This window comes from Pollachius pollachius, assembly GCF_949987615.1.
Source record: "Pollachius pollachius genome assembly, chromosome: 15".
Lineage (NCBI taxonomy): Eukaryota > Metazoa > Chordata > Actinopteri > Gadiformes > Gadidae > Pollachius > Pollachius pollachius.
Genome location: NC_136948.1, coordinates 10,752,032 through 10,779,531, shown reverse-complemented (window position 1 = coordinate 10,779,531; position 27,500 = coordinate 10,752,032). Strand labels below are relative to the sequence as shown.

At 46.9% G+C, this 27,500-nt stretch overlaps 1 protein-coding gene across 3 annotated transcripts in view; it reads right to left on the bottom strand.

Moving 5' to 3' along the window:
• Positions 1–3,463: 3,463 nt before the first annotated feature.
• The window catches only part of rnf144aa (ring finger protein 144aa), a 24,257-nt gene continuing 220 nt past the window's right edge, over positions 3,464–27,500 (bottom strand). The window contains exons 1-9 of one of the 3 annotated variants that reach the window (XM_079752323.1): positions 27,041–27,500; positions 15,485–15,629; positions 14,990–15,094; positions 13,567–13,627; positions 12,127–12,343; positions 9,609–9,756; positions 9,151–9,240; positions 7,390–7,495; positions 3,464–7,258 (exon numbers count right to left, since the gene is read on the bottom strand). The exon at positions 27,041–27,500 is cut by the window's right edge and continues 220 nt beyond it. In XM_079752323.1, the coding sequence (XP_079608449.1) occupies positions 7,236–7,258; positions 7,390–7,495; positions 9,151–9,240; positions 9,609–9,756; positions 12,127–12,343; positions 13,567–13,627; positions 14,990–15,094; positions 15,485–15,619 (885 nt within the window). In that variant the 5' untranslated portion in view covers positions 15,620–15,629; positions 27,041–27,500 and the 3' untranslated portion in view covers positions 3,464–7,235. Of the gene's footprint in view, positions 7,496–9,150; positions 9,241–9,608; positions 9,757–12,126; positions 12,344–13,566; positions 13,628–14,989; positions 15,095–15,484; positions 15,630–24,317; positions 24,414–27,040 lie in introns of those variants that run through there. The other 2 variants (XM_079752321.1, XM_079752322.1) reach the window with 2 other exon arrangements.

Genomic DNA, 27,500 nt, shown 5'->3' with positions numbered 1-27,500 from the left:
ACGCCAGTGTCGAGCCATCTTCGATTCTATCAGCTTTTGGGTCACCTAGCCTTATTGTCTGTGTCAGCCTTTATTGACTCTACATATCTTCCATAGATGTCCCCAAAGTCTGCAGGTCTGCCTGTAGGGCCTCCTTCAGCAGCAGGACATTCAAGTCAGTCATCTGTCAGATGGCTCTTCACGATCGTCCATGATCGCACTGCAAGGCAGCTGATGATAATGTCACAGCAGTGGGGCGTCGCCATGGTCCAACACCATGAACACACAGATCTTTATGCAGAGCGACAACCTGAGACAGACGCACACCGCCACACACACACACACAGCGGGGCCCGTCCTTTGTTGCTGCGCACACAGGGTCGGTCAGGGTGGCTGTGAGGGCTTTCTGAGGCCCTCCGCGCACACTGAGGTGTTGACAGGGCCGAATCGCCTTGCGGTGAACAGACAGAAACAACAGGGAGCTAATGGCGGCTAATAGGTGTCACGGGCACGCACAGGACAAAGAGACCCTGAACGCGCCACGCTGATACCACAGCTCAGGGACCGGGGCCCCAACCGCCGCTGTCATCTGATGTCAATCAGCGACTGAAGGGCAGTGGCCCCTGGTCAGAGAGAGAGAGAGAGAGAGAGAGAGAGAGAGAGAGGTGACAGTGTGTCGGTAGTAGCATGTATGTAAACCTGCCTATTATTAACCCCCCAAAGAGACCAGCGGGGGTCTCTTCATGTCAACCTGTGTTTATTCCACTTCTTGCCGTCAGTGGGCTGATCAGACAAGTGTCAGGATCAGCATGGGGGCTCTCTGTGGAGAGCTTAAACTTAGTTTGGATGCTGTGGTTGTCTAATCGTAGATAGATATATCACCTGCAGATAGCCTACTGCTCTTTAAAACAGACAATGTTGTTCATATATTATAGGAATGTGTCTGATAAATAGTCAACCTCTTGCTTTGAAAAGGGTGTGACTGTCATAGGCAGTGTGTGTGCGTGTGTTAAATTGTCTGTCTGTGTCTGTGTGTTCGATAACATTACGGTAGGCCTACTATTCATGGCCCTCTAGTTCCCTCTTCTGGCGGGCAGACGTTTAGTGTTGCCATCTACATAAGGGATCGTTGATCCTCCACGTGTGTTCTAATAAAACTCTTAATGAGTCTGCCGATGATTAACATGGATGCTGTTGTATTACCAAAACAGCAGCGTGAGTCTTAGTATGATGTTCTATTAGAACATCGTCACGAGGACCTCTGTGGCCCCTAAACATCTGCTGCCTCTGTTCCGCTGGCTTCTCAGGAATACAGACGAGGGAGAATGCAACCAGCCCCACTAATTACTAACTGTACAACAATAGAAACGTTTGGAGCAACTCAACTCAAAGATACTTCTATCTCTGTACCTCTTCACTCAGCCTTAAACAAAGACAATAAGGAGCTGGTAACTTTGTGTTTTTAATATCCTGCTCTGTAAAGGGATCACGGTGTGGTTGGCTGAACACACGCTAACTCACAGACACAGAAACACACCCAGTGATCAATCAACACCTTCGACTGTGAAAGCTGAGGCTCCTCTGCCAACAGATGTGCAACCTCCAAAAACCCCTCATGTGCATATTTATGCTTGTTAGATTCTGAGAAATTGATAAAACAACATATATATACCAGTATAGACACGTGAACACAGCGTTCATTTGAGATGTGTCTAGAGCCTCATGGCCGAATCTATGATGAACACACATCTTTTCTGTTTCCCACCTGCTGCGTCCATCTTCCTCTGAATATTCAATCGCTGGGCGGCGAGACACATCCGTCTCCTGGCCTTCGTGTCTCTCGAGGCTGCCTGCTCCAGCCTCGGCCGCACAGCCGGCGAGAGATGCTGTGCATCTCATCAGCAGCCTTTACTCCAAATGCAACCTGTGTGTCTGTGTCTGAGAGAAAGAGGGAGTGAGAGAGACCAATAAAACCCAGCTTAAATGAGTGAGTGAATCAGAGAAGGAGAGTGTAATTAAGAGTGTGAGTGCACAGTACAAAACCGCTATGAGTGAGAGTGAGAGAGTCTCCAGTACAAATCTGATGTGATGTTCTTTGTATACACACCAGGGTGAGTGCAACTATGATGAGCTGAAGGTGAGAAACAATGTTCAGGCCGAACCGTCCTCAGGGCTGGTGGGCTGGAGAGCAGAGGGCATCAGGAGAGGAGCACAGGCTAGGGCTGATGGGGCAGGAGGAGCACTTGGCTCTGATAACTGATAACCAACTGGTCTCTCTCTGCTGCAGGTGGTGGACTCAGAGCAGACCACAGGAGAGAACCCACTGGTCTCTCTGACTGTGTTCCGTCTGTTCCTACACAACTTTTTGTTTCTCTCCATCCCTCTGTCGACATCACGGTGATCGCCCTCTGCAGCCGTTCCCCACACCCGCGTCACCATGGCACCCACAGATGGTACGCTCCCGCGGTCCTGCCCGCTGATTGGTAGGGAGCGGGTTCTGAGCGGAGAGCAGCTGGTGAGGGATGATATATCACCTGGTTGGTATTTGGCGTTTGCTCTTTCATTTTCAGGGTTGTCTGGTTAATGCTCCAATACAGCATCTGGCAGTAAGGAAAGAACGAGAGAGAGAGAGAGAGAGAGAGAGAGAGAGAGAGAGAGAGAGAGAGAGAGAACCTGTTCTTTGGCAGATATTTACAAAGAGCTGACAAGCAGGTGTTGATCAGAAAGACCTCTAGTCATCAGTATAGAAGAGAGAGAGAGAGAGAGCATGTGTGTGTGTGTGCGTTGGATAGTACAACTTTTAAAATGCATCTATTTATTATACATCCTGGATTCATTGTTTATTATATAAAACACCTTTTTATTTGAAAGGACAATTATATTAAATACAATTATTGCTTGTTTTGATTCATACTATCTATCACTACTTTATTTCTAAAGAATTATAGATTGATTATATTTGTCTTTATCTTTAAGTATATACTTCTGTATCCTCTTCCACATGTATCCTTTATAAGCATTACTCAAATGCATATCATTGACTGGTTTGCACAAATTAGATTTGAGGAGCGATTGGAAACGTGACAAATTTTGCTTAACAATTTCCAACTTTCCAATATCACATGCCATATTTTCTTTTAACACTAGAGGGAGCTGATGTATAAAACCTACCGAACCAGACAAAGCAAATGAATAACAAACTGATTCAACATGTTATAGTCGAGTTTAAACCAACAAAGAGAAGAGAAAGATAAACACGATCTTTAATAGTTGGTCTAAGAGTGGAAGTTGACCAGTAGAAATATAGAGGATGATAAACTATACAGAACGTTAACACTTTTCCAAAATAGGCCATATTCACTTTTTACTGTTATTTTTTATTATTCTCAATGAATTCCATTTTGAGGATTTCTCTTTTGGGTCCTCGATAAAAAAAAAAAATCATGACCAATTATATACCTAGACTTAAAGAACGGACAAATAACATACCAGTAGATATAGCAGTAAGCACGCGAGTCGAGATCATTGTTCTCTTAGAGGGCCCAAGTTATGCTAACGAAGAGTTGACACAATCAGAAGCGTTCCTTTCACCAAGCAGAGACTTTAATTCTTCACCCTAAAGTACATAGAAAACAAGCAGGTACAAAAACAGCGACACGCAGCGATGAAGGCACCTTGCTTAAGGGCAATACAGCCAAAGGCAAAATAAAAGTCCTGTGCATTTCTCAGACTGTCTTCAAATAAAAAACAATATGGATTTAATTCTTTATTTTGGTTGTGGTTCGTTTTGTTCAACAGCTATTTTGGGTTGAGCAGGAATCTCTTTGTTGAGCATTAAGTGGAGGCACAATAGCCTACAACTTATTTTACACCATCAGTTTATTTTTATTTTTGATAGAATGACTGAGAATGACTTAAACCATTTTTATTAAACTATTCAACTATTTGTTGTAATTGTGTATAATTGATGACCATGTACAGAACTTAACTTAAATTCTTAAGAAGGTGCTACAATTCCAAAGATGTTTTAAGCTACAATATCGATGACGTTTCCACAGCTTTGTTAGGGACAAAAAAAGCATGCGGGTTATAAATAAAATCTAAACATGGGTAAGCACAGGTCAAAGTTCATGTCACTGTAATTCCAGTGCATTTTTCAGCCAGGCATAGACAGGCCAAGAATCAATTGATATTAACACAAATGTCTAATACAGAACTCCTTTATATTTTCTGCTACCAACGGTGAGAAATTCACCAGGAACTAGAGATGACTTCTCTCTACATTATGATGTAGAACTATCAACGTCTTGATACTAATCCCAGAACGGATGAACCCACAGTAGCCCTTGGGTGTGATGTAAACGACATGACCTGATATTGATTGATGACCGGCCCTTAATATTGTCCTGCATACTCACCCATTCTGACACCAAACACCGTCATGACACCATCATTAAAACATACACCCCGCCACCCAAAAAGGATGAGTGATAAGTGATAGCATCTTGTGCCTTTTTCCTTACCCAGGTCAAATATTCGATTTTGTATCACCATTTCAAGCAGTCAGAAACACAACTCGTCTAATGAAGTGTATTTCCTGGTCTCCTGCTGTTGTTAAAGTAGACTCAAGGTTACAGTAGACTCAAGCCATCCCAAGGTTATTGAGTATGTCCACGTTTACATGTCATCACCAGGAGCCCTCCCTCTCTATAAACAGAATAAAGCAGGCACCATACCATACAGGACACACAACGTGTTACATTTAGTATTTCATCTGTTCCCAAGCCCCTGATGCTGGTTTAAATAGACAGAAAGCAACCCCCTCCCTCCCAGATATACACTCAGCCAGACTGTCAACCGGACATCAACTTCTGGAATGAGAGTCTAAAGGTAAGGCATGGAACTAAATGTAGGAAAAAAATACATTTATTGAGACCAGGTTTAACTTAATTCAAACCACCTTTAAGAGTATAAACGGCTACAGCTGGGAAAGTGTAAGGCTGATCATTGCATGAATGTGACACATTTAATGCTAAGCTAATAGAATTAAGGGTTGATGATGTTGATCAATCGCATGCTCCTATTGGTTGACACCAGGCCACATCCCCTCACGGCGATGGACGTAGAAATGGATTGGAAGGAAAACATGCATGGAGGTTTCACCAGAACTACCAACCCAAACGAAACCAACGGAACCCGTGTGTGATGTGTGATGGCTGTAGTGATAAGGTCAGGACAGATCAGATGGGCTTTGTGACGTATAGTACAGCATATAGTGGAGCATGAAACACCTTTACTCAAAAGATTTACTGAAACTGTTAGACAAAAGTTTACATCTCAAGGGAAAATTAAACATTCTTGATCAAACTCTGAACACTTATCCCAAGAAAAAATGATAACAATGATATTAACTATAATATTACCGTAACAATGTTGAATCACAGCAACAGTTCAAGGAACATTAAAATGTAATGGCAACAGATATATGGATGGTTCATAAATGATCCCTGAAACAAATAAATAAATGGTACGCCTTTCAAAGAGGTGCGTGAAATCGTACACAACACAACGTTCAATTCCGATAGCAACGTTTGATACACCACCACAAATGGGCTTTTACAAATGGTCTTGTACAAACTTGCATAGATAAAGTGATGTGGGGCAGCCCGTCATAGCGTGCCCCAAATGTAACATTCTCTTCTAACGGTTTGTTTTTACAAATATCCTGGAGACGCAGTCTGTGCTCCCTGCAGGAAGGGATCAGAGGTCACCAGACCCGAACCACTCAGAAGAAGACCTCAGACTCACCCCGACGCAATTATGCAACTATGCAAGTTTGCAGTGTTGGACCGCCTTGTTTTTGTGTTTGTATTGTTTGGGGGGGGGGGGGGGGGACCCTGCTTCTAAGTTTTTTGTTTCTGTCACAGATTTTGATTATACACTATGGCTATTAACAATGTGGCATACAACTGACATCATAGAATCGTGTTGGTACAAAATAAAGGGCTTGTTGACTGCGGTGTCTCCGTGTGCTTTTCCCTGGGCGCTAAGACATCGGACTGCTTCCTACTCAGACAGAGGGAATGATGCCCTTTTTGGCTTTCTATAGAATTGTTTTTTAATTTAAGGCCATTTCTTTCCATTTGGTTCATCTACCAACTGGGTTGAAAGTAACTAAATTAATATAAAGATAATGTGTGACGTCTAATTGGGTGAATGTTAAAGGTGACATATTATACAACCAAGTGTGGTATACTCACACCTGGTGGTATAATATGTCACCTTTAAGGAGGGTGGGGGGGATGTCATGGTTCTGCTGGAAAAGTGAGAGTGGGAACCGCTTCTCTGTCACATATTCTTTTATATATAATAATATATATATAATTATGGGTATGTGAAAACACGTAACGTTACAGGGCATCGTACGCTACTCTGAACACACAGCCCTTGTGAAGGTTAGGAAACACTGACATCATCATCATCATCATCAATACGAGACATGCTGCACAGCAACGACCCCACCGCTACGTCACCACCGCTACGCCACCACTCCGTCACCACTCCGTCACCACCAACACAGTGGGGGAGGAAACAACATGTTTACTGTGCAGAGAGAGACCGCGAGAGAGAGAGACCGCGCGTGAGCGAGAGCGACAGAGACAGACAGAGCGACAGACAGAGAAAGAGAGAGACAGACAGAGAAAGCGAGAGACAGAGAAAGAGAGACAGAGCCAGAGAGCATAAAAAAGGTGAAGCCACTCTAATCAATGCTACCCACAAAAAAACATGTCAAGCGACAATAAACAATTATGGCAAGAGGATGAAAAAGCATTTTTTATCCCCCTTTTTTTTGCGTCTTTTCTTTGCAAACAACAAAAAGAGAGAAACAGCAGTGAAGTAAAGGTTCCTTCAGAAAGTGACTCCTGAAAAAAAAACAAGTTGTGGGTCCGTCCCGTCAGCCCCCCCCGGGCTGCTCTTCAGGACCGACCCTGGGCCCGGACACAGCACCGCCTCCCAGCAGGAGCCAGTGTTCAGAGCACCCACGGTCCAGTGCCGGCCCCCCCCCCCAGGCCAGCCGCCCTTCCCCTTGAGCAACAAGTCAGACAAGGGCGGGACCGCTTGACCTCTGACCCCTGGAGATGTCCTCATAGGCCATGCGCAGGGATCAGGCTCCTCCCATGCGTCTACCATGCAGAGCGATGGACTTCCAAAAACAGCCAATGGGGCGGCGCCGTTGGCCGCGTCAGGCCACGCCTTTAAAAAACGAAGCGCTTGAAAGCTGGAGGGAGAGAACGTAAAGGCGGTGTGAAACACAAACTAAAGAGCGGCCCTTCTGGGGTGGAGGAGGGTGGGCGTTTTGCGGTGGCACGGCGCAGCGTGTTCCCTAGGTGGGGAGGGGGTCGTCGTCACCTTTGCTGCACTTGCACTTGCAGCAGAGGATGATGGGCGTGGCCAGGAGCAGGAAGGGGGAGGCGACCAGCAGGAGCAGGCCGAACCCTGCGAAGATCCCGACCACCTGCAGGGGGCAGAAGAGAGCGCAGAGTCTAATGTGTGCCTGATATGGTGGTTCTCCTGCTCTCGGGGTAGTAGGTACAGTTGTACAATACTGCTCACCAGACCGATCCGGTTCAGATCTCCAGAACTAACAACTGAAAGAAACTACAGAAAGTCTACATCCTTCAAAAATAAAAGAAATGGCAGAAATTTCAATTTCCAAAGCTTTTGATCCTTTTTCATTGGCAATTACTAGTAGAAATGAACGTGGGTTTGATCATTCACTAGTGCTGGCAGGTTGAGTGCTTCAACACAAGGGGGCGCCACAGTCCAGGAATTGGAACAATACTCAATGGAATACACAGAGTCACGCAACAGTGGCTCACCACACCACGTAATGCTGCTCTTGCAGCACATAACAGCATCTAACAATGCAACTGCATTACAGACGCTGTCTATACACCTTGTGACGTAAAGACCTCATAAGGATGAAGGTATCAGGGTTAGATACACGTCTTTATCTTGTTAGGGGGATGAGGCAGGTATGGCAGAAAACATGTGACATTTTGCAAATGTCACCTCTAAATCGGACACACACACACACACACACACCTATACCGAGTAGCAGCTACAGATGGTGAGAGAGAGGGAAAGATATATATAGAGAGAGCCAGGGTGGGAGATAGACGGCGATAGAGGGAGAAAGAGAGAGAGACAGGAAGCAGAGAGGGCTTCACCATCAGCGCCAGCCCGGTCCTGGCAGCTCTTATGTATTTATGAGCGAGTCAGATGGTGTTTTTTTAGAGATGGCGAGGGGGGGGGGGATGGTGGGGTTTTTCAAGGCTAGCTTTAGCTTTAGGAGAGAGAGCGAGACGGAGAGAGAGAGAGATAGAGAGGAAATGGTAAACAAAAAAAAGAGAAGGATGTCGCTGGCACCCAGGAGCAGAGTGCCGTCCGTGCTCATGGTGACTCAGGGCGCCCTGCTGGGCAGCAGATGCCGGCGGGAATGCTAATGCTCACAGCAACAACCCGCGACGACTGCTGCCCTAACACCGTGAACACATCGACCCGGCCGGGCGGACCGCAACACTGTTATAGTACGGAGGATTAGCGCAGGAGAAAAGAAAGGAGATGGTTCCATACGGCATTGTACACTTAGGATGTGTTATTTAGAAGCCGGGGTGCATAATTGAACAGCCGTCATTTAAAACTCAGCGGGGTTCACCGACGGTGCGTTGATTGAGTTGTGCGCCCCTGCTCCTCTCCTCCCCAACTCTTCTCCTCCCCCTCCTGCGTTCCATTTTCTAAATAATGGCAGCACTGCACCCGTCACTGCATGTGTGTGCATGAGTCGGCGGGAGGGAGAGGAGGGAGAGGGAGAAAGGGCGAGACACAGAGAGTCAGTGAGAGAGAGCCAGTGAGAAAGAGAAAGAGATTGAGCGAGAGAGAGATGGACAGAGAAAGATGGAAGTGGTTGATCTCCTGCTGCAGTGCAGAGGGTGTGAAGGAGTGAGAGGAGACTGGAGGAGAAGTGAGACCAGGAGAAGACAGGAGGATTGAGGCCAGGAGGAGCGAGTCTAGGAGGAGACCGGAGGTGTGAGGCCATGAGGAGACAGGAGGAGACATAAGGAGTGAGGCCAGGAGGAGAAAGGAGCAGGGGGGTGTGCATGTGCTCACCTGAGTTCTGTGCCAGATCACCGAGGCCCTGGAGTGTCCCAGTTTGTTTCGACACGGCCCTTTGTCGTAGTGGATCAGGAGGAAGTCGTCCTGTTGCACACAACACAAACGGACACAATAACACCACAAACACACGCACATTACCGACAATCGCTCACAGGGCATGGCAGGTAAACGGCCCACACAAGTCCAAACATGTCAAAGATAATTGTTCAGACTCACAACGTTCTTTTCTATCACGGGTTTCTTATTACAATATGAATAGTCAGGGGGAACCTGCACCAAACATGACCATACACTCTTACTGCAGATACACGCTATACACACGAGCGCACTTGTACGTACACACACACGAGCGTGCTTCTACACACACACACACACACAGGAGCGCGCTTGCACACACACACACACACACAAACACACACACACGCACACACACAGCTGTGCCCCCCACTCACGTCCAGGGACTCCAGGCAGTACCAGCAGAAGGCGTGCTTGCAGTTCTTGCACATCATCTGAGCGCAGCCCTCGTCCCTCTCGATGTACACCTTGCACTTGGGACAGCGCTTGATGGGGGCGTCGTCCTCCTCGTTCTTATAGAAGGAGCTGCAGGGTGGAACCACAGAACACAGCTGTCAAGAGGAGGAACCACAGAACGCAGAACACAGAGCCGTCAGGCGGAGGAACCACGGGACGCAGAACACAGAGCCATCAGGCGGAGGAACCACAGAACCCAGAACCATCAGGCGGAGGAACCGCAGAACACAGAGCAGTCAGGCAGAGGAACCACAGAACCAAGAACCATCAGGCGGAGGAACCAGAGAACACAGAGCCATCGGGCCAGGAACCACAGAACACAGAACCCAGAGCCATCAGTCGGAGGAACCACAGAACACAGAGCCATCAGGCGGAGGAACCACAGAACACAGAGCCATCAGGCAGTGGAACCACAGAAGACAGAACCCAGAGCCATTAGGCGTAGGAACCACAGAACACAGAACACAGAGCCATCAGGCGGAGGAACCACAGAAGACAGAACACAGAGCCGTCACTTCACAGCGCGTCATCGTGGCAGAGAAACAACAATTCAACACGTCCGTCTATAAAAAGATCCCTCGTCATCGCTGATGAATGATCAACACCCCGCCACTCCTGCTGAGCCTCTCCTGTTCATCTCTGCTCTACCTGCTCCTGTACCTTCAGGTGTCTTCTTCTCGTGGTTCTATCTGGGTAAACGGGCTGACAGGGAGCAGAGAGGTGAATGGGGAACAGGGAGTTGACCTCTCCGAGAGAGAAGCTGCAAGTCAATCTCTTTCCTTGCGCCGTTCTCTGTGTATCGATTTAATGGTTTCAGGGTGAATTAAGGACTCGTGCAGACAGTCCCCCACCCACCGCCACCACCTCACTGCTCCTTCAATCTGACAGGCAGCCAGAGAGCAGAGGAAAACCATCTCCGGAAATTGCTCAAGGGTGGAGGAGGAGGAGGGAGAGGAGAGGGGGAGGAGGGGAGGAGGGAGAGGAGAGGAGGAGGGGGTGGATGAGTGGGAGGAGAGGATGCATCAAACCAAATTAAGCAGTCCGCTGTTGCCTTTTGTTTTGCTTTGCTTACTCATCCACTTTGTTGCAGACAATGGGCAAGTTGTGTCGTGTTCGCACATCAAGCGCACACACGATCCAGAGTCGCCAATTAAATGGCTCTCCTCTAGGTGCTGAAGAGGCACGCCTTGACAGGAAGCCTCAGAGTGCGTTTTAATATTCATGACGTTCTTTAGAAGTTTACTACCTCTGAGAAATGTACAGAGATGTGTTGTTGGTGAGGAAAGGAAGACAACAAACGATAACCTGCAACCGAATGAGGTCAGCGGCTCTACGGCGATGCCGTATGGGCTTCATGGGCTGCTGGCAGTACGCAGAATCGGTGCGAAAACTTTGAACTTCAAGTATAGCATTTGGTGGCTATCAAAACCGGTGAGCCAAGGAACACTCCAGAACACTCGGTCCAACCTCTTCTAGAAAATGCTGATGCAGGGGAACGTTTCAAGAACTGCTTAGGATCGGTTTCCCCACAATCGGCACGGCAGGTAGATCAAGTTCAAACCCCAAGCGGTAGCTTAACCTCCAGGACCAATAGGCTGGTATTCCCTTAATCCTGCTCCACTGCAGGCTCTCTGAGGTGCAGGGAACCAGATACCAGGATGCTATGGGGGTCAGATGAACCAGGTCTATGGGTCGGTTTCTCCCTGTCAGTCTGTCTCTCCTTCGAACATCATGTCATTCTTCAGAAGGCTTCGTTGGCCACTTCAGTAGAACCCAAACCACACCACTGGAGTACGTCCTGAAGCCCCCGGAACCTCCTCAACCTCCTCCTCCTCCTCCTCCTCCTCACACAGGACCAGGTGGAGGAGGGCTGCTCCGTGAGCCCCTCTCTGTACGGATGCATACATCTCTCCCTCTAGGTACCTCTGTTCAGGCACAATGTACTGGAACCTGAGAGCACTAATGGGATCTCACTAATGGGGGAGCTGGTGTTGTTGTTGTAATCCTTCAAGAGCGAAGAGTGTCTGAACAAAACCACAGAGGACCTCTGGCTCTGCAGAGACCCTACCTCCAGGGTATTCCCCTTCCAGGGTACCATCCTCCCATGGTATTCTCAGGCGAACCTGTTCATACTACTCTATGGTTCATGGGGTCAGACAGCCCATCTCAAATATAAATATATGAACGATGCTTAATGGATTGAACAGTTAAGAGCAAGGGAGTGCCAGACAGATCTACACAAGATAGAGAGAGAGAGAAAGAGAGAGAGAGAGATCTATGAAAAAGAGAGACATCGATCTACAAGAGAGATAGACAAAGAGAGAACGAGTGCGAGGGAGCTATTGAAACAGATAATGTAATAGAGGGAGAATGTAGAGAGGGTGTAACATTGGACAGCAGAACTGTTTCCTGGTTCTATGCCAGGACCTTGCGCCTCACCTGTTCTCCCCGGGCAGGAAGGCGGCGGTGGGCAGGCTGCTCTCCGGGCAGGCCACGCCCGGGTGCCAGGGCGCCTTGCAGGCAGAGCAGAACTCCAGGGTGCAGACGGCACACTGCACCAGCTGGGGCAGGGGGGGAGTGGCCGCCTCCGTCAGCTGGCACACCGCTTGGCAGGTGGAGGAGGGGCACCACGTCCGGCATGGGTCAAGCAGCACCTCTGGGGGGGCGGAGAACCACAAAGAGTCAGGGAAAGGGCCATGGACACTATTCACAATCGGTAGTTGTGTTTCTTTTGTGTTGTGTGTGGGCTTTTGTGTTGTGTGTGTCTGGTGTGTGTGTGTGTGTGTGTGTGTGTGTGTGTGTGTGTGTGTGTGTGTGTGTGTGTGTGTGTGTGTGTGTGTGTGTGTGTGTGAGAAGAAAGGAGAAAATATGTATTTTTTTATTCATACATGTTATGTTGTTCTTAAATGTCTTTGTGATGATGTTATTGGGCGTATTTATTTAAGTGTTTCCAAACTACACCCATCCTGCCGCATTTCCACAATCATTGTCACTGTTTTCATTTGAACTCTCATGACTTCTGCACCCAAAAATCGTCCTTATGCTGCGGTACTTCAGTACGCACCACTGATGGATTTAATTTCCGAAAGTGCTTTACAAAGTACTCCCCAGGTACTCCATCATGTACATCAGTACAGAGTACAGACCTATACTTCTGTACTCCACCATGCACAGCAGTACAGACCTATAAAGAGTGAAAGGCTTCAAACATAATGGAAACAGGATGTATCCTGCTGTCAGACACTTTGCAACGCAACAGCCAGGCCATCCCATCAGCCCCCCCCCCCCCCCCCCCCTCATAGCAGCCGGGGGCATCTCCCTGCATGTATATTTGATCGGGATGAGGACACTGGGTTGGGTGAGGACACTATGGTACCCAGACAGCCCTGAATACCAATTGGCAGACCACCTCCCATATACAGGCTCCCTGATATGACACACACACACACACACACACGCACACACACACACACACACACACACACACACACACACACACACACACACACACACACACACACACACACACACACACACACACACACACACACACACACACACAGAAGCAGCATCACACCGAAGACATCTGATGAGGTGAACAATTAGGAGGTCCCTGGGTCTTACCCCATGGGGGGTTGGTCTAAAATCAGTATAACAACGTAATCATTTCGAAAAATTCTTGGGATTTTCAGAAGCCCTGTCTTGCGTGAGTGAGTGAGTGAGTGAGTGAGTGAGTGAGTGAGTGAGTGAGTGAATAAGTGTTCATCCACCACACACAGATGTGGAGTAAGTCAGTCGCTCCATTACCTGGTCCTCGCAACGCGGGACCAAGGGCAGAAATTAGCTTAGCGCCGATTGGCCAACTCCTGTGTTACTCACCTCGTTCAAACTGCAGCTTCTTGTACCTCTGCATCATCTCTGTGGCCACCATGCACTCAATCTATACAGGGAGAGAGAAGAGAGAGAGAGAGAGAGAGAGAGAGAGAGAGAGAGAGAGAGAGAGAGAGAGAGAGAGAGAAGTGATAATGTAACAGCAAAACAAGGCCACTTTAAAATGTTGGCCTTGAAATATAATCGTGATAAACACTGAATATCTAATTGCAGAATGCTTCATATTGCAAAATGGCAATAATTATTGTCCAAAGGGACTTCCAAGAAAAGCTATGAATAATCGAAGCTCACAAATGCATTTGGTGTTTCTACAAAAAATGAACTGTTGCACAGCAGGACATGTTCCTAAAGAAAAAGTGGGGTTGAAAGGCTGGCGCATTGATGGGGGTCATCATGAAAGTCTATTGAGGCCAAGGGGTTGGAAGTCAAAAGCCATCGGGGCTTTTTTTAATGTATTTTTCTGTGACCAACCAACAGTTTGATTTGAAGAAAGACAATATTCTTGGAGTGGGCTTGGTTCCAGAGAAACAAGTCCAAACGTTTGCAAAGATAAGATATACGATATACAAGGTATACTTATATAAGATATGCACTGGAACCTCATTCCCCAAGCTCATTTATATACTGATGGGCTGATCAGAATGGGACAGCGGTGACAAATTGAAGGGAAATCTAATGTCCTCTCCTGTGCTGGTGAATCGTTCAGAATGGTTTCATTGGACCTACTTAAGATCTCAGAGGTTTTCCAAAGGATTCAACATACGCCTTCAATAGTAAAGATCCAGGCGTTGAAGTCAGCGTCCGTGAGTAACACTGATAGTCAGATGTGCTGAGGCCGGGGGGGGGTGCTCAGTTATTCAATTTGAGCAAGAGGCGAAGAAACCTTGACCAAATATCTGTAAGATGATTCAACAATGGTGTTTATAGATTGATAGACATTGAAACTGTGGATATGAGTTGATTATATCGCACCGTAGCATTGACTTTTGTGAAAATTCTGTGTAAAGAAACAGCTTCAGGAGACTGACCAACAAAGCAGGCTTCAGTGCAGGCTTAAGAAGACTGACCCAAAGAGCAGGCTTCAGGAGACCCACAGAGCAGGCTTCAGATTAAGAGATTTAGACCATCCTGTGTGAACCAGCGCCAAAAGGTTTTCAGAGCGCCTGAAGAGATTACTAAAACCTAGATGGTTTTCTTCAGCATTCAGTGGAAGGTTCACATAGGTTAGAATCCTTCCCTGGGACCTTGGGGTCGTATGAAGTATGATTTAAAGTCGTATGTGCAGGACTGGACAGCAGGGGATTAGGTGTGAAGGGGTCGAGAAGATATTGAAATGAACTTGGAGCTCAAATGGTATATATACGGCTAATGTCACTCCAAACAAATTAAGAAAGGAGACTTTTCTTCCTACCTCTGTTTCCTGTAATTGGCCTCTTTTGGGACAGGCAGAGTCAGGGCAGCTAATGGCGGTTTCAAGGCCCTCTTTAATGAGAAGTTCAATGTACTGCTTCAGGCACTAGAGGATTGAGGAAAAAACACACATATCATATTGATTCTAATATGGAGTCAGTCACTGCTGAATATAACAGCATCTAAAACGTGGTGCCTCAGGCGACACCTTTGGAGACAAGTGAATATTTGTGGATTGAAATATGTGGTTGCATTAATGATCTCAGGGTAAGAACACTAAGTCTTCCTCTTCACTCACTGTTCACATTTTGGCTTGGAGGCATTGCTCAGCATCGATACTACAGACATCCCTGGATATGAACTACATTACCAAGACCGCCCACAACCCTCCCTCTTTCCCATCCTGGGCAATACTACAGACATCCATGGACACGAACTAACATTACCCACACTGTCCAGAACCCTCTGTATGACCCGTCGTAAAGAGTGCGCTCACCAGAGTGCAGAAGACACATTGGCACTGTGTGATGGTGGTCATGGACTCCAGGGGGAACTCTCCCAGGCACAGCTTACAGGAGACCAGGGGGTCCAGGGCCAGCTCCCAGCTGGGCCTGTACCGGGCTGTCGTCATCTTAGCACCGCTGGGAGGAGGAGAGACAGAGACGGGGAGAGGAAGAGATGGAAGACGATTACTCGGTGTGAACTGCTAATCGCTGCCTCGTGTGGAAGATTCCGGTAGCCGCAAACACAGTCACACGCTGGCGAGTGGGCTTTATATTTAATTCACCATATTATATGTGATTAACCGAACTGGCAGGCCATACTTAATTCATAAGTAAACGGACGCCTACAAAATGCATTTGTCTACTTAAACGGTAGATGTGGAAGCATGAGCATATAGTCCTGTGACACAACCTCAGCCTCCAGAACAAGAGAGAGGAGGGGGAGGGGGAGAGGAGAGTAGGAGAAAGGATGCCCAAACAAGGACCAAGCGATACACAGTGACGTCATCACTCCGTCTACATGGCCCTCCTTAGTCCTGTCATTGATTCATAATAAAGGAGGGCTCCTCAGCTGAGTCCTTCTACTCTTGATTCATAATAAAGGAGGCTTCCTCATCTGAAACCTCCTGATTCATAATACATGAGGCCTGCTCAGCTGAATCCTCCTGATTCATAATACATGAGGCCTGCTCAGCTGAATCCCCCTGATTCGTAATAAGGAGGACTCTTCAGCTGGATTCTCCTGATTCGTAATAAGGAGGACTCTTCAGCTGAATCCTCCTGATTCGTAATAAGGAGGACTCTTCAGCTGAATCCTCCTGATTCGTAATAAGGACTCTTCAGCTGAATCCTCCTGATTCGTAATAAGGACTCTTCAGCTGAATCCTCCTGATTCGTAATAAGGAGGACTCTTCAGCTGAATCCTCCTGATTCGTAATAAGGACTCTTCAGCTGAATCCTCCTGATTCGTAATAAGGAGGACTCTTCAGCTGAATCCTCCTGATTCGTAATAAGGAGGACTCTTCAGCTGAATCCTCCTGATTCATTATACAGGAGGCCTCCTCTAGATGCTCAGCTGTCACGACCAGCCCCGGTGAGGTTACACTCCATCCGCAAAACAATCCTCCACTTCTGCACGTCATCTCTCTCGTAGGAGACTGCTATTTTGAGTCTCTGGCTCTCTCTCTCCCTCTCCCTCTCCCTCTCCCTCTCCCTCTCCCTCTCTCTCTCCCTCTCTCTCTCTCTCTCTCCCAGGCAGAGAGCACCCACTCTGTTATTTACAGGAAGTTGCCCTACACAAACACACACGCTCACTGCTAGGCAACCACGGGGGAGGCGAGGGAGGAGGGGGAGGGGAGAGCAGAGAAGAGGGAGAGATGCAAGGCTTGAGAATGTAGGATGAGTATCTCTCCGCGTCCCCGTCTTTATCTCCCCGTCGTTGCTTTCACAAGCGATACGTCATACTGATACGACACACATAGCACCAGTGAGGTTAGTGGGAGCGTGGTCTGGGGGATAGTGGGAGTGTGTGGGGGGTCACTGGGAGTGTGATGGGGTTAGTGGAAGCGTGGTATGGGGTAGTGTGGTTTGTGGTTAGTGGGAGTGTGGTGTGGGGTGAATGGGAGGGTGCGTCCTTGTGAGAGGCCTGTGGGCTGTGAGTAAACAACACAAGCCCCCCAGAGACCTGGGGGGAGGGGGGGATCTAAAGAGAGACGCAGAGTGCAGGAGAGAGGGAGAGATGACTGGCATTAGGGAGAAAGAGAAAGCGAGAGAGCGAGCGAGAGACAGGGGTCACAATGTCACACATATAACATAACGTCAGGGAAAAACTTTTGTAAAGGAAGAAATGTGTATTTGTCTTTGTATTGCGATGCTTTTGTCTATGTCTATGGAATAAAAAGAAGGAGGTGATAAAAAGGAAACACAACAAGGCACACGTTGTGAAGTGTGTAAAACCTTTGGAGTGTGTGGACCGGCAGTGTGTGTGTGTGGGCGTTTTTATTAATGTGGATGTGTTTAAAAATTAATGTTTGATAAGAGGATTGGGCGCGTGTGCAGGTTAGAGAGGAGTTCTTGTGCGTTATTGTGTGGGCCTCCAGGAGGAAGCTGTCACCCCATCCAGTACAATGACTTCATTACATCCCAGCAGGGGGGGGGACTTAAAGGTGAGGCTGTGATCAGACTGAATGGAGAAGCGGCCCTAGAAATGTCTGACACAATATCAGCTCTGCTTCAGCCTGATCTCAAATGGCTACATGGTCTATGGCCCGTGTTCCTTCAGGTTATAGACCAGAGGTGGACCGAGCAGTGATGCTGTTGTCCTGGAGAAATCCTCCCATCGTTTTCTGAGGAGAGCGGAGAGATGAGACGAGTACGAGTACGTGTGTGCATGTGTGTGTGTTTTTATGTGCGAGTGTCTGTGTGGATGAATAGCGATATGGCACGTCATAAAAACATAAAACATTGAGAGCGAGAAAAATGGGATTTATCGACCTCATGTAACAATGTCCTCCCGTTTTCAGATGAAGACGTGCGCACAAAAAGATGATGCACGCACACACACACACACACACACACACAAGGAGTGAGAGATTTGCATGCAGTCCACTTTCTCTCGCTGCTCATTTCAAATATAGCTCTCCGAAATGCTCCAGGTCAGGCCAAGGAACTCAAATCAATAAAGTTGATCTCCACAATAAATCAGGTGGCAACCATCCGTCACTCACGCACACGCACACACACACACACACACACACACACACATCCCTTAAGTGTCTCACCCAACAACATGATGGAACAGATCAGGCCACGCAAACTTTAATAACCTTCAGGCTGCCGCGCCCCGACATGCAACCCTGACATATCTCCACGCCAAATATCCTAAATGTACAAGCAGTACAATGTCTCCTGGTCTCCAGCCTGGAGCATGACTGAGTTTGTTTAAGCACGGAGCAAGCATAACTGTATTGTAAACAGCCCTTTATATATAATGATGTTCTGTGGCTCTTGCTCTGAAAACTAGCAGTCAGCTATCACACTTCCCATGACCACTGTTCAATGTCATTAGCTGGTCTGTTAGCTATATTGTGGAAGATGAATTCTTCACACATGAGCACTTTCAAATGAGTCTTCCTCCTGCACTCCGCCACACTGCTTTGCTCCCATGATTAGAACCCATCCAGCCCTCAGGGCAGCTTTCAATAAACAAAACTCATTTGCTGAAAGCAAAGATCTGCCACAGCTTTAATGGGAGGCGAACTCCCACCTGAATTCCCTCAGACTGCAAGCACATTCTCAACTGTAGAGAAATCTCTGCGGCTGAAGAGAGACCAGCCCTATATAAAGCCATGAGAGCTACAGCATCATCAGCTCTTGAAAGTCTCTCTCCTCTGCAGAGAAATCTCCGTGGCTGCGGAGAGACCAGGCTTCAATCACAGCCATGCAGGCTACAGCAGCATCAGCTAGTGAAAGTCCCTCTACGCTGCGGAAGTATTGGTGCATCAACGAGCCCCTTCAAGCAGGTCGGTGAAAGAGAAACAGAGAGACAAGACAGAGAGAGACACAATGAAGAGAGCAATAGGGCCGACCCTTGTTTTCACCTGGCCTGGCAGCTTTACACTGTGTGTGTGCGTATAATTATATAAGGACACATTAAAGTGTTGCGTAAGTTTCTATTTATATAGCATCTCCTATGGCTGGAGTGAGCGAGGCCTGCTAACAATTGGCACAGCAGCATCACATTATAACATGATTCAGTTCTTTCTCTCCACTCGCTGCACGCCACATAGAGGCCATTTCCTCACGAGCCGATAGAGTGGTCATCCTAATGATGGGGGGGAACGGGCCCACAACCAATTAGAGGGGGGGGAAGAGAGAGAGAGAGAGAGAGAGAGAGAGAGAGAGAGAGAGAGAGAGAGAGAGAGAGAGAGAGAGAGAGAGAGAGAGAGAGAGAGAGAGAGAGAGAGAGAGAGAGAGAGAGAGAGAGAGAGAGAGACTATTTGGGGGTTATTATTATGATGATTAGTATTATTTTGCACATTGAAAACAGTAAAGTTGATGTGGTATTGTGTGTGAATAGTGTATATTGAATACACCCTACAGTGTAGCAGACATCATTGCATGATTTTTATTTTTTAATGGATATGAAAATGCACTAAACTAAGCATCACTATGATGTCATTAACTAAACTCCATTAAGTTCCTCCTGGCCTCATTGCCTTTGAGCGCGGTGTTGACAATGATTGACAGCGCTCGTCTTCTTCATCTTACTAGCTTGCTTGATAGCACCCTCCCTCTGCTGTGCTTTAGCAAGCCAATTAGGCCGGCCATTAGCCCTCATCAGCTGTCATTCCAACTCAGTGTTTAGCGACAGAAGGAGACAGAGAGAACGAGATAGAGAGACAGACCGGCATACATCACACACACCTTCGGTTATGTGATATTAGTCGGAATATGTGTATAGCGATCGTGAAGTTATGCACTTTGTATGTTGTGCATTGTATGTTGTACATCCTTGCACTTAAAAATATTACTGTGTAATAGCATTCTGTGGCATCGTAATCCTAGCTATCTTTGTAGTGTACAGGGAATGGTTTTACCTAGCAATTGTTACTGCTTGGAACTTGTTTCTATGAACATCCTTACTGTACCGACAGAGATATATTGTAGTTTCTCTTTCTTCAGACAAAAGTTATTTTTGTAAGTCGCTTTGGATAAAAGCTTCTGCTAAAGGCCGTAAATGTAAATGTAAAGTTGATTTCAAATCCCAATGGCCGCCTCCATTTTGGCGGCCATGTATTGGAATGTTAGTTATTCTGTTGGTAGTAATGGTTTACTGTTAATTGTTTAGTAATTAATTGTTAAATGATTAGTCATTATGGGCGGAAATGTGGTGCCACTGCATTTCTCCTGCCAGACTTCAAAACAACATTTTCTTTAAGCTAGGTTACGGTACATTTATGCTGATCTAGGATTTCACAGAACTACCACTTTGTTGATTCTAAAACGCTATTTCGAAAAAATAAACAGAATGGATTTATTCAGGAAAAAAGGTAGATTCCACTGTTAGCCAGTAAACACTTTTATCAACATGTTCCTCTGAGCTGATATTAGACAGACAAAATGAAGACACACCACGTTAGTCCGTCTAACATTACAACACACCCTGATATAACAATGTGTTAGAACACACTTCCTTAAAAAATAATCACCTTGGCCTGATCTCTTTCAAGATAAAAAAAAACCTGCTGAATATACAGTAGGTCATAGGTCAGCGCGGACACAAACATCAGACCCTCTCAGAGTGAGAGGACACTATTCGTCACTTTCTGCAGCACCATGACCACCCACCGGTCTGTAACTCTGCCCTCCCGGCATTCATCTCTGGATCGTCCAATCCGAGGCCAGGAAGGGGCCATGCCAGAGAGAGTAGTGGTGGACAGAGAGCTGGCTGCTCTTTGGTTTCAGGGCGGCAAGTGGCCAAGGAGCTTATGAGACGTCAAAGTGCCCGCTGTCTACATACCCCGCAGTTACGCAATCACAGATGTATTTTGGAAGTGCGTTCTCACATGTGTGCGCGTGTGTGCATGTGTCTTGTCTTGGCGCCTTCTGTGAGCTCCTCCTGATTGGACCATGATCCAAAACAGACGGAAAGACTCGACCTAGCAACACAATCAGAGGCCTCTTTTACACTGTTTCTGTACTGCTGCTTTAAACTTCAACAGAAAGACTCCATGTTCCTTCCTGCTACTCTATGCTCACGTAAACACAACCACAATATGTTACATGAAGACACACGACACCCGAGGAGTAGTGGACTAACAGACTATTTTGAATGTTACTTGTAGTTGTAATGAAATAAAGATATTGCAATTCAGATTCAGCTTTATATACATGAATGACGATGAGAAAATATGCCTTTAGAACTATGAAACGGCAGTAAGAAAGAAAACGTTTAATTCTAGCGAGGGTAACCCTAACTCTAACCCACTAACGCAAACCCTTGTACTAATTCTGTTTAAAATTCTCATTACTTTTTATCAATGGTTAGTAGACCATTCGTTAACTGTGGCAGCTTTAACGCAATAATTTCTCCCCACGAGGACAAATCATTTCAAGATTAATTCCTAAACAATGACCAAGGAAACATTACAACCTAGAAGCTCTTTTATAGCTAACATCAAAAATGGCGGCGGTCACTGCGATGCGACACCATAGCGTATCGTGAGAGGTTGGCAATGATGGCCAACAGTGTTAGCTTAGCTCACTAGTAAGACACAGCTGCTACGTGTTGTGACTCCACACACAGCACCTGGAGGGGTCAGACACAAGACAAAGTCTCTGCTGTTTGGATGAGAGGGCATGAGTGCATCCCCCCCCCCCCAGGCTAACAAAGGCTCAGTAGAGCAACATCTACAGAGCAGAACCAACTCAAGACCCCCTTACCCCCCAGACACAAAGACCCCGTTCAGCCATCAGCATCATTGTTTACACTGCACCAACACCAACAGCATTCAGAGGGGATGGCATACAGTAACGCGCCCACCTCCACAACCACCCACATCCACACACCTACACACACACACCCAAGTACTCTACAATCATTTTCTCTTCTGCACCGATTAGAGGTGTCCTTAAACAGCAAAAAGAAAATACTTCCTCATTTTGTAGTGCAGTAGAAATTGAATTACGTCTCTCCAATTGGCAGAGTACCTGAAACAATGCGGTAAGCAGTTTTAAAAAGGGAACCGTCTCATCCCCCCAAAAGCTTTTGGCTGACATCAGGGTCTTAAAGCTAAGTGAAGCCGACAAGCATGCCTCAATGAGTCTATTCCTATTGGCAGACGCACATAGGCTGGGAGAGAGGTCTTCTCCGCCAGAGATTGAATATTCCTTCACCAGTGGCATTTACCTGGCATTTCAAAGGCCTTGTGTTACGCCTCAGAAATATGCACGTGTTGCTGTTGTTTCTACACTAAAAAGGATGATGTCTACTTTCATAAGACACATTATTCACAACAGCTGTTTGGATGTGTTGTTTTATTTTGATAAAGCTGGTAAAATAAAACCAAAGCAAACCTTTTTCTACAGAATGTGTCTAAACAACAAAGACATAATCTGTGTTTGTATGATGGGGTCTTTCCTTATCGATTGGTCATGACGTCAGTCCGGAAAGATAAGGTGAACTTTAAGAATGATAAAACCTACAGACAAAATGCTACAGAGATAAAGAGGCATATACATCACATAACCAGACATTGAATATTCAACGCATGTCTGTTTACTCTGCCTATGAGGTTGCATATCATCGTTTGAAACAAATGGAGAAGCAAAACTAATCTAAAGAGTGACTGCTAGGTGCTCATGACCCGCGGTTTGCTTCCTCACTGAAATGAGGAGTTTACCACCATCCATCCAGGGAGACAGACAACAGGGGGACACAATCAGAGTAAACAACATTCTGAGTTAATGACACTCCGAGGGAGTGACACTCCGAGTTGGTGAGGTGCTGTTTGTCTGCAGATGTTTTCCACCAGCCATTTCAGGAATGGATGAGCTCAAGAGAGGGAGGAAACAGACTGTTTTCTGTTTTAAATGAACAAGGGACATTATTAGGTGTACTCAGTTTGTCATCTCCTCGCGGACCATGTCTCCCGAGTTATTCCTGAAAATGTGCTGAAAGATTCAAACTGAGCAGCTTGGACAAAGTACTGCTGTCTGGTTGAAAATGTTATCACTTAGCAGGCCACATTCCCACCTGCTTGTCCCATACACAGAAAACGCTTATCTATTCAGTGAAAATATGCAGCAAAATGAAATGCCATGAAAAGGCCATATTGACATATCATAATGCCCGTTACACCCATTTGTTTTGGGATCATCAAACCGTAACATTTGTAAATGTTAATGAGCTGCTCTGGACAAATTACTGCTCATAAGTTCAAATAAATAAATCCATAATCTCCAGAAAAGCCTCCCATCACTACTGTGGCCATAACCTCTGCCACCCTAGCGGGGTCCCGGCAGACACAAGCACATATCAGTTCAAATTCAGACCCCAACCCAGGAGGACAAACTGAGAAGGCACAAGAATATGGACCCACATAAAAGACTACTCACACATCTTTCTTTAAACAGCTTTGAGTTAGGGCAATGGGAAGCAGGAAGTCCAAAAACTAAGGAAACACGGGAACGTCCTGTTGGGGAAAACTCAAAAAGTGCTGAATTCCCTGTATAACTGAGCTACTACCTAAAGCCAAGGTAGAGACACGAGTGATACCTTTAGCTAGCATGCAGACAAATCTCCAAGTCTGAAATATACAATTCAATTAAAAAAAAAAACAATCCCTTTTCAAGCAACAGCAAAGGGATGTTATTCGGCAACAATTTAGCACATTTATAATAACTAGTGTCGTTTGATACGCAAGAAGATCTTTTGTTAGACATCTCAGCCCTAACAATTCAATTCAACAACTTGGTTGTTTTCTGACAGAGATAAACAAGTGAAGCGTTTCTCATTAGTCAGTACCCATCCCAAAATATAACCACAGAGTTTTCAAATATACAGCATCGCAGCATTTTCCTAATTTTTCTCCAGCTGTATCCAGTGGGTTCATTTATCATTTCTATTGTCAGAGAAATTAACTCCGGAGCCGTTTTCAGCCTCTTGTTATCGTCACAGTGTACACAACTCTGCCAAGTGTGTCACATAAAGCAGAGAACGTTATCGCTGGTCCAACCATGTGCAACTCAGAGGAAATAAACAGTAATTACGCCACCCAGATGTGTACACAGTAGGCACAATGCACTCAACAAAAAATAACTCACCGATCCTAAAGTCACTTCCCCTTTAGCAGGAAGTCGGAAGAGTGATTGTAAGACAACAGAGCTAACTCGCTAGCCCTCGTTGGCAGGAGACCTACACCTACCTCACAGACAGACAGGCGATTGAGATTAAGAAGCATGCCAGGCCAGCATGACATAATGCTGTAGCAGGATGATCCTGTCTTTCTGAAACACCCTTCCTATGGGTTCCTCTGGACGCGAGCCATCACACACACACACACACACACACACACACACACACACACACACACACACACACACACACACACACACACACACACACACACACACACACACACACACACACACACACACACACACCACTCCTCCAGGCCATGGAAGAGCGTTTGTTTCAGGACCCATTTAACAAATGTGTGAGTGTTTCTGCTGTGAAAGAGCGAAGCCACCGTTCCCAGGCTACAACACGCACAGCATTTGATGTGTGGCGTTGTCCTTGACAACTTGATGCCGTCAAAATAAGCGCTAAACTGATGATTGTGACCACTGAATGTCAGCCAATAACACCCTGATTCTGTAAAAGGTTTGATATTAAGAGGAAAACACTTCAGAATGGGTGTGGGTTGTTTAGAAACAGCAGGATGTAACAAGATACTTTAAGGTGTGCTGCTGGGAGCTCATGGGATTCTTGAACCAATCCAACCGGATTATTGGCAACAGAGAATTAGCAGGTTGGGAGTCGGCCTGAAACTGGAGAGCTTCTAAGGAAAACAACGAGGTAACATGTGATTGACAGACATGAGGTCGCTTGAACACATCAGCTTGTGGCTCCCCAGAGATTGTGATTTACCTGTACTGAGATTTATGCACTTTAAAAATGGACGGATGAGAAGGTGATAGAAGATAGAACGAGTTGAATATAATCAGAAACCCTACTTGTTACACTACTTGTTATTTCTATCTGCTCTATCTATTACGGTAATGTGGCTCTGTAGTAGACTCAGTAGGTAACGGTCAGTCTACTGTATCCATCCTCACATCGCTGCAGATGGGGGGAGGACCTTCACACGGTGACAGGTGGGTGATGGACCTCAGATTTCACTGACAGCACAAATATCCTACCCTCAAAATCAAGTGTGGGTTGAAATCCAGTGTCACGTGACACATGACACATCAGTAGTACATCAGGGTTCCTTTGGGTTGTGGGTTGTGTATTGTGTGCTTTAGCACGTTCAAGCTTGACCGGGATAAACATCTTAAACACGCACAGCGAGGTCCGGGCATGGTAACCATGGAGACCACACACCGTCTCTCCCCAGGGTACGGGGTCGCGTGGCGCTGGGGACAGAGTGCCAGCGCTCTGCTAGTTCACCTTGCACCTTCATCATTCTGTAGTGGAGTAACGGTGGCCATGACAGCCGTTATTTACTCCCCTGAAGGGCAGGAGCCCTCCATGCTGCCCTGAGACCAGACCCTCCAGAGGGGAGTCTATTGCCCTGAGACCCGACCCTGAGACCAGACCCTCCAGAGGAGAGTCTGCTGCCTGGACCCTACCCCCGGATCTGGGCGGGGGTGAACCCGCTCAGGGCTTTGAACCGATCTTCCTCGTTAGTATGTACCTGTTAGCCCAACGGGGAAAGTGTCGACTGGAAAAGTTTTTCCTCAGATGCAATTAGTGAAACAAACACGGTCCCTGACTGCAATCCAGTTTCCTCCATATCAACTCTGTGTGGCTGAGATGAGTCTAACATGGCCGCTCTCCTGAGGGCCTATGGCAGACGGCGTCAGGCTCCCTTTGCTTCTCAAATCTCTGACAAGCCGTCTTTTAGGGGGCATATTTCTGAGGATAGATATGGCTTGAAGATATTGACTGCTGCAGGTGAACTCACAACCACAGTAGCAACTATCGTACCTCGTAGTTACACTCTTTCTGCTCATAAGCCATCGACAGTGCTTTACAGGCAGCAGTAATATATCAGTACACACCTAGTATCTGCATCCATAGCTCTCAGCCTTATGTAATCCTGATGACTTCATATGGCCTGGCGTTCTATGACTTAACATGAAAACCATTTGTCAAATATGTCCTAAAAGGCGATATAAATAATATTACACATTGCAGTTTTTAAATTGGGCAGTCATTGGAAAGGTTGTGTGTGTGTGTGTGTGTGTGTGTGTGTGTGTGTGTGTGTGTGTGTGTGTGTGTGTGTGTGTGTGTACTTGTACCCCCTCCCCCCGTGACCCGGGGGGAGGGGGGGGGGGGGGACAAGGGGAAGACCTGGCCCTGGCCCAGTGGGAGACCTGAGCCTTGCCTAGGGGGGAGATCTGACGGTGGACCAGGGGGGGGACCTGCTTTAGACGGAGAGGCACTGGGTGACCTTCTCCTCTGAGGAGCCTCCGTTCCCAGTACGCCTGGCTCATGTTTATACTCGGTTTGGAAACGCTCTGTGGCATTGACACGCTGCTAAATGAAGAAGCTACTAATAATACTAAATAATGTTGTACATGTTATGGTTCTGAGTAGGTTATATGCGTCCAGACATGGACTGTCCTATATGTTCCCTTCATAACGCATGTGTAAAAGACAGGACTAGGTCTTAGAAACAGAGAAAAACCCAAGAAAGAACTAGATGTTGTTTATCAGCCTCGTTTTAAAAAACGGTCCCGTTACAAACTGACCCGATGGGTTGTCATCTCGTGCTGTGTGGACAACATAACATGACAGACACCACGGTAACCAACAGTACCTGCTCGGAGACAACTCCGTCCTCAGGGGGGGGACCTCCTGGAGATGAACCGCGACCTCCAGGGAGACGAACAGGGAGATGAACCTCCGGGGAGACGAACCGAAATCTCCGGGGAGATGAACTGCGCACACCAGGGAGATAAACCACCAGGGAGATAAACCTCCGGGGAGCCGAACCGCGACCTCTGCCCAGGCCGAGGCGATCTCCTGGACCGGATTACCGAAGAGCTGGCCCACTAGTCAGAGGAGCACAACACCTCCTCAGACCGCTTCATGCCTCATGTTTAGTACAAGTCCCCAGACGTCGTCGAAGCGCCACCAGGAGACCCGCTGCAGCCCAACTGTGGACGCTTTAGTCGTGTTCCGACCAACAGCTGTTACGCGATCAGCAGCAGGCAGGTTGTACCGAAGAAGAAACTGAGGAGAACATCCGCCGCTGATGTCTGTGTGGGTCGACCTGA